Source organism: Trichosurus vulpecula, chromosome 2 (genome assembly GCF_011100635.1).
Source record: "Trichosurus vulpecula isolate mTriVul1 chromosome 2, mTriVul1.pri, whole genome shotgun sequence".
NCBI lineage: Eukaryota > Metazoa > Chordata > Mammalia > Diprotodontia > Phalangeridae > Trichosurus > Trichosurus vulpecula.
This window is the reverse complement of record NC_050574.1, coordinates 269,618,300-269,625,910: the sequence shown is the minus strand read 5'-3', so window position 1 is coordinate 269,625,910 and position 7,611 is coordinate 269,618,300. Positions and strand designations below refer to the sequence as shown.

The 7,611-nt window shown below is 42.1% G+C and overlaps 1 protein-coding gene across 2 annotated transcripts; it reads left to right on the top strand.

Moving 5' to 3' along the window:
- Positions 1–1,573: 1,573 nt before the first annotated feature.
- Positions 1,574–3,778, top strand: TLCD5 (TLC domain containing 5). 2 transcript variants are annotated; one of them, XM_036744909.1, is made up of 3 exons: positions 1,574–1,772; positions 3,227–3,299; positions 3,657–3,778. In XM_036744909.1, exons 1-3 carry the CDS (start codon positions 1,574–1,576, stop codon positions 3,763–3,765), a joined length of 381 nt encoding a protein of 126 aa, XP_036600804.1. In that variant the 3' UTR covers positions 3,766–3,778. The 2 variants fall into 2 exon arrangements, with proteins under 2 accessions (XP_036600804.1, XP_036600803.1); XM_036744908.1 differs by having other exon boundaries at positions 3,227–3,778.
- The last annotated feature ends 3,833 nt before the right edge of the window (positions 3,779–7,611 follow it).

Genomic DNA, 7,611 nt, shown 5'->3' with positions numbered 1-7,611 from the left:
CGACTAGACATCTAGGGCTGTATCCCAAAGAGATCACACAAGTGGGAAGTGGACCCATATGTACAAAAATAATTATAGCAGCTCTCTTTGTGGTGGCAGAGAATTGGAAATCAATCCGAATGGCTAAACAAATTGTGGTATATGAATGTAATGGCATGCTACTGTGCAATAAGAAATGAGGAAAAGACGTACTTCATTACAACCTGGAAAGACTTATATGAACTGATGCTGAGTGAGGGGAGCAGAACCAGGAGATCATTATACACGATTACAGACACATGGTCTCCGTAAGGACTAACTTTGATAGACTTGGCTCCTGTCATCAATACAAGGTTCAAAGACAGCTCCAAAAGACTTATGATGGTAAAAGCTATCCACATCCAGAGAAAGAATTACGGGGTCAGAATGCAGATTGAAGCAAACTATTTGCTCTCTTTTTTTTTTCCTTCTTTTTTGGTTTAGTTTCTCCTCTCTCATGATTCATTCCATTGGTTATAATTCTCCTTTACAACTGAACTGTTATGTAAATAAGTTCAATGTGAAGGTAAATGTAGAACCTACACTGGATTACATGCCATTTTGGGTGGGAGAGGGGAGGAGAGGGAGGGAGAGAAAATTTGTAACCCCCAAAACTTGTGGAACTGAGTGTTGCAAACTAAAAATAAAAAAAGAAATTAAAAAATGACTATAGACAACAATAATAAAGGAAGCATTTCCCAACAATCCAAGCCATCTGAAAATGGGATGAGCAGCTTTATGGGATAATGAATTACACCATCACAAGTGGTTTATAGGATTTAGAGTTAGAAGAGGCCTAGGAAGCCATCTAGTTTAACACCCTCACTAAAAAACAAACAAAATGGGGCCAGGCATTGTGCTGGGTACAGGAGATACAAAGACAAAAACAATGCTGGCTTTTAAGGAGCCTATAGTCTGTTGGGGAGACAACATGTATGTATGTAGAAGTATATAGAGGATAAAGAAAAAAATATATGAAGGAATTAAGTAGTCTGCAGAAAAGCAAGAGACCTGCTTCATTCATGTCACAATTGTTCAGAGTTCTATTGCAATTCTTCTAGTATTTCCCAGGGAAAAGATTCCATTGATGTTTTTGAAATGCAAACTCTCTTCACATGTGTGTTATTAAAGCTGCCCTGCCATAGAGGAACTAATACAGACGGAAGTAAAGTGACTTCCCAGAGGCCACAAGAGTAAGTCAGCAGTAAAGCTGAAGACTTCTTCACATTCACTGAGCATAAAAACATGCTAGGCACTATATTGAGTATACCATCTAGCTCCTAAGGACCTTTCTGCAGCTCGCCTTTTAGAGCCTGCCATCTTGAGGTAAGATGGGGTCAGGGGAAGTGTCAACTAAATTTGAATAGAAAATTTGTGGCCATGTAGGTTAGGAAGAAGAGTCAGGGCAAGGACAAGGTATTTATATGTGCTTGTGGGTTTGTGGTTTCATAGCACTCTCCATTGGAGATGAAGGTGCATGCATGCAAAAGCTATGACTTGCTGTCTTAGGGGGAGTCCCCTTTGATGTGTCTCTTTTTGGTTTCTCTGTGACAGGATGGCAGCTGCTTTGTGTCTGCAGGTTCTGTGTAGCCTGTGTGGCTGGCTATCGCTCTACCTCTCCTTCTGCCGCTTGAATGAGCATCGGAGCTATGAATGGAGCTGCAGACTGGTTACTTTTACACACGGAGTCCTTTCCATAGGCCTCTCTGCTTATATTGGATTTATTGATGGTCCCTGGCCTTTTACTCACCCAGGTGGGTTTCAGGAATTTTTCTTTGGGATTTATGGGCTGGGGGGATGCCTCAGAAGAAAGGGAGTTTTCTATAGAATTGATACAGCATTGAAGGATGATTGCCATTAGGGTGACTGTTGAAACACTCATCCATCCCTGTACTGTTTGCTTTTATTGCTTTTTCTGTCCGTGTACTTGGACAGGGATTCTGGCTTCCTAGAGCCTCAGCCCTGGGGAATCTGTGTCATGTTATTTAGATACATTTCACCGAGTATCCCACCAGAGCAAATGTTGACTAGAATAGAGTGCACAGAAGCTTTCTTCTCCTCCTCAGCTATTAACATTTCTCAGCCATTAATTCGGTAATGTTCTGTATTAAACTCCTGAGTTTATTCCCCAATTTTCATTCCTTGAAGAAAGCAACCTTTAAACTTTCTTTCATAATATAAATATTCATGTGTATTAAGTATGTTAATTCTGTAGGCCCTTTCTCACAGGTTTACTGGTGTATGTGTGTGTGTTGTACCATTTTCCAGTTGTGTTTGACTCTCCGTGATCTCATTTGGGGTTTCCTGGCAAAGATGCTAGAGTAGTTTGCCATTTCCTTCTCCAGCTCATTTTTACAGATGAGGAAACTGAGGCAAACACGGTTAAGTGACGTTCCCAGGGTCACAGAGCTAAGAAGTGTTTGAGGCCAGATTTGAACTCAGGAAGATAAGTCTTCCTGACTCCAGGCCCAGCACACCACCCACTGTCTTACCTAGCTGCCCAGGGACACTGGTCACATGCTGCAATGATCTACTTTGAACATAGGAACAGGGCTACTATCTGTCTACTATTAAAACATTAGAATGAGAAATAAATTTGATTTCCAGGTTAGAATGTAATGAGAATATGAGGGACAATTCATCTTTGACTGAGGAATGCAATCATGAGATTTTAATGTAAATGACCAAGTGTCTTGAATTGGTTTTACATGATTTCTTAATGAGGATCTCTTTTATAGACCCCTTGGGCTCTCAAAGCTTACATTTTTCCAGTGCTGAAAAGTTTACAAAGTGCCTTCAATACAATAAGATCCTATTATTATCCCCGTTTTGCAGATGAGGAAGCTGAAGGTCAGAGAGATTAAGTGATTTTTCTCAGTTTTACACAGTTAGTATCTGGGGAAGGACTTGAACCCAGGTCTTCCTCTTTCCAAATCCAGAGTTCTATCTCTTACACCAGGTGTCTTGGTTCAGTTCTAATTGATGGGAAATGAATCTCTTGGGTTCTAAAAAAATAATTTAGTATACAGCTTTTCCCTAGAGGCTGATCTATTATCATCAGAAAGCATGGATTAAATATAACCAGAAACTGTACTTGCCATTATTCTGGCTTCAGTTGAGGCTCCAGAAACTTGGGCAATTGCATTGGATCTCTGGGCCAGGAAGCATGGTTTGTGACTCAGTTTCGTCCTCTACTCATTTCTTTCAGGATCACCCAACACTCCTCTTCAAGTACATGTTCTGTGTCTCACCCTTGGCTACTTCATCTTTGATCTTGGCTGGTGTATCTACTTCCAGACAGAGGGAGCTCTGATGTTGGCTCACCACACACTGAGTATCTTGGGCATCATCATGGCCCTGGCTCTTGGGGAGTCAGGCACTGAGGTCAATGCTGTTCTCTTTGGCAGTGAGATCACTAACCCATTGCTACAGATGCGATGGTTCCTACGGGAGACAGGGCACTACCACAGTTTCACAGGGGATGTGGTAGACTTTCTCTTTGTGGCTCTGTTCACAGGAGTGAGGATTGGGGTTGGTGCTTGGCTTCTTTTCTGTGAAATGGCCTCACCTAAGCCCAAGTGGTTTGTGAAGGCAGGTGGAGTAGCCATGTATGCTGTGTCCTGGTGTTTCATGTTCAGCATTTGGCGCTTTGCCTGGAAGAAGAGCGTCAAGAAATACCATGCCTGGCGTAGCGGGCGAGGCGAGGACCGACAATTGAAAAAGAACGGACATCTCAAAGTGCATTAATCAGGGCTTGTAACTTGCTATGAATGGGGATAGGGACCTTACCCTCTTTAAAAGGGTAGGCTTGGGAATCATGTTGAGGGCCTGTCTGTTGTGGAATGGGATGCTCATAGCAAACTTAGGAGAGTTTTTTTTTAAGGGCTTAATCTGTTCAGGGAATGTATTCAGTTCTAGAGCACAAACATAAATATCAGTATTGAGTATTAACTTTTGCACTGGCACACTTGAAGCAACTGAGGCTACATTGCGGGAAGTCTGAGGGCTTGAGTCAAGTCAACTGTGTGGAAAGCTCTGCTAGGATCTCTGTTTATTCACTGAAGGCCCTTGTGTCTTTGGGCAGCTTGGAAGGGCCAGAGAAGTGAATTGTTTTGCCCTTGTTACTGTGAGAAGAGTGACTTCTTCCATACTATTTATTACCTGATGTAATTATATTCCTCACCTACTCTATGCCACCACCATTAGATGGAATTTGATGGAGATGCCATTAGCATTTTCAGTAATGGATTATGGAGACCAAACTTATTCTCAGCCTTAACAACAAATAATCCTTGCAGATGAGAGGAGTATAGGGGAAGGAACACACGCACTTGCAGTCTCAGCTAGATCAGTTTTACAGCTAGAGAGCTTCAGGTTCTTCTACGTAAGCTGTAGTGCAGAGAAATTTATAGGGTCCTGTTGTACAGGTTCTGTTATACCAGGAAAACTGTATTCCACTTCTCAGGGGCTTTTAGTACATTAATCTCCTGCGCTTGAGAGGCTGAGGCTGGATTCCATGGGGATTTACTATGTGGATTCCACAGGGCTTGAGATGGCAGTTCAGGTTTCAGCTCAGCTGTAAGCACTGCAAACGACAACCAAAGACGAGTAAATTGTTGTGCTGGCCCCAGGGCAGTGAGGCTGCATTTTTCTTCTCTCTCATCTATTACTTTCTGTCTCCTCATAATACCTTTACTCCTCTAGTTCTTAAAAACATGCCACTGGATGTGAGTATTCATATCATATAGCCAGTCCTAAAAGAACAAAAGCGCCCACATGGATCAAGCCTGACCCTGCCATCAAACAAGAGAAAGGGGTCGGGAATCACAATTTCCTGGTTTCCGTGTCCAACACTGCCACTCACTTGGCCCATGATACAGACATTGAATCACTGTGGTTTACTGGGGAAAGCCCCTGGATCTCCATTTAGAAGACCTGGGTTCAGATTCCAGCTCTGTCATGTTCTACTCCTGTGACTTTGGGCAAGTCACTTAAGCTCTCTAGGGTTCAGGTTACTTATCCACAAAATGAGGGAGGGGGGGATGATCTTTTGAGGCTGATTCCAGCTCTACATTCTATAGGACTAGTTTACATCTTGCTGCATTTTGCCCCTCTGTAAGGATGGTAACATCTATCTCACAGAGGGTATTGTGAACAAGCTATTTTGGATGTCTGTGATGAAAAATATTTACAAAGGGCAGAAGTGGCATTTATTTATTTGGATAGGTCTGTGGCTGGTTAGCTCAGCTGGTTGGGGTACAGTGCTATTGAAGCCTAGGTCAAAGGCAGTCCCCTATATATAGATTATGGGAGTTCATTCTGTTCCACATCCACAGACTACCCTGACTTTATCCAGTTGGTACAAAAAGGCATGCCTTTGGCCACAGGAGGGATTCGGCATAGGAATCATCACATCTTGGGAAAACAACACAATTCATCTTTCCTATCATTGGCAGGTCCATAGCATTGTCCCTGTTGAGAAGCACAGGACATTACTCTTATTTGGTTTGGGAAGCATTTCATGCTGGGCATTGAAATAATATTCTAATACCCATCATCTCCATCTGCTTGTATCACCATGTCCATGGAAAGCTAGTGAGTTACACTTCAGCAACATCTGGGTATCTAAGGAATTTCAGCACAAGCTTATGGTGAGGAGTGTGGCTTGGCACATGGACTCCAAAGAAAACTGGCCTTTGGATTTTGGCACAGTGAAATCTCTGTACTAGCCAAGTGAATGATCCTGATATTACAGCACATTCCTTTCCCCTTCCCCTTGACAAGTGGATGGGGTATTCTTGCTATTTGTGGGTAATCACATGAGAAAGAAGCTCTTACTAGTTTGTGGGATGAAGAGTTAACTCCTAGGCAGCTGGCAGTGGGAAAGGATTCCTCATAGCAACTCTCTTGTGTGTTGTGGTTGGTATTTGTGTAGCAACTTCCCCAAGAGAAAATGTGAAATGAAGATGACTCAGCAGATGAAGGAATAAGCTTGAATCTTCCATCACAGGTACAGAAAGGGCTAACTCACCTGTGGTACTGTGGAATGAAAATGAAGCACTAATTTACATTTGGATTACTATGTAATAATATTTTACCCATGAAGGATTTATATATAAATATATACATATATATATATTGTTTGTACTAAATTTTATAAAAATAAACAACTTTGTATTAATACTAAATCTGCATTTATATCTTCATTTGCAGCTTTGTAGATTGGTTGAAAAACAACTGGGGGGCCTACAAACATTTCAGCTTTTCAATTGGCTCCATCCACATTTTACATTAAAATAAATAACTTCCTTTTTCTGCTTGTACACTCAGCCATTACTCCTGTTCCTTCTGTCTCCTAACTTTGGGTGGATTTGGGATGACTGTGGGTACTTTGGCCAGTCACATGTTGCAGCTCCTCTGCCCCTTATGAGAGAGCCTTTAGGATTTGCTTTGGCTGATAAATTCCTCACTGCAGCCAGGCTGATGTCGAGACTCTGAGATGGACTGAGATGGTCCTTGGATTTCAAACCTATATAGTGCCCCAGTGAGTCTGTAATCAAAGGCTTTCCAGGCTGGCAGGACCTGTTAGAGCTTGTGCTTTATTGGCATAGGCTGGAAAAACCTTAGGGTCTTCTCAGTGCATCAAAGTAGGACGTTAGTGAAGTATTCCTTTTATCTTTTTAGTGTCCCGACATGGGATTTCATCCTTGAGGGGATGGGGGAGAATAATTCCTGGTGTGGAAATTCCCTTTACTATTTGAGATATGCAATTGAGCTACAAATTATGAACTGAGTTACCTGGACCCAGTGAAATTACAGAATTTGCCCATTTTCACGATTAGTATGCATCCAAGGTAGCAGTGGAATCAATGTCTTAAGGCTACATAGAGAGACTTCTTACATCTCTTGGCAAAAATAACATAATAGCTAGCTGCACACAGTCAATATTCAGTTCAATTGAACAAATGTTAAGTGCCTACTGCTCACAACGGACTGTTAGGTGCTGAGAGATACAACAAGTAAGCAGACAGGTGCAAAGTATGTAGTAATCTCAATAGGAAGAGACCTCTAACATCAGTAGGGTTTGGGGTGGGGCAGGAAAGGCCTGGAGTTAGAGGTAGCCCATGAGCTATTATTGAAAGAAGATGGGGAATCTATTAGAAAGGTGAGGGAGTGCATTCTAAACATGGAGAGCCACTCATTTTATGGCATGGAGGCAAGATGAAGGGATGCCATGAACAAGGAACAGTTAGCAGGGCAGGGGGGAGGGGTAAGACTGGGAAGGTAGGTGAGAGACAAGTGGAGGCTTTTAAACTCCACGCTGAAGATTTTGTATTTTATCCTAGAGGGAACAGGAAGCCACTGAAGATTTTTTGAGTAGGGCAGTTTCATGAGATCTGTTTTAGGAATATTAGTTTGACAGCTGTGTGGAAGATACCTTGGAGAGGGGAAGGGAAAAGAAACTGTAAATTCAGCTAGGAGGTGAGTGTAGTAATCTATGTGACATGTGTTGAGATACCTATAAAACTTTCCCATGTATATAAGTTCCCATGAAAACCCAACTACAAAAAATAAATAGAAAAGAGAGGAAGT

What these genes read in the sequence shown, in the direction of transcription:
- TLCD5 (XM_036744908.1), top strand. Translation starts at nt 1,574, where the DNA reads ATGGCAGCTGCTTTGTGTCTGCAGGTTCTGTGTAGCCTGTGTGGCTGG. An exon ending in CTGGCCTTTTACTCACCCAG is followed by an intron (nt 1,773 to 3,226) that starts GTGGGTTTCAGG and finishes CATTTCTTTCAG; the next exon opens with GATCACCCAACACTCCTCTT.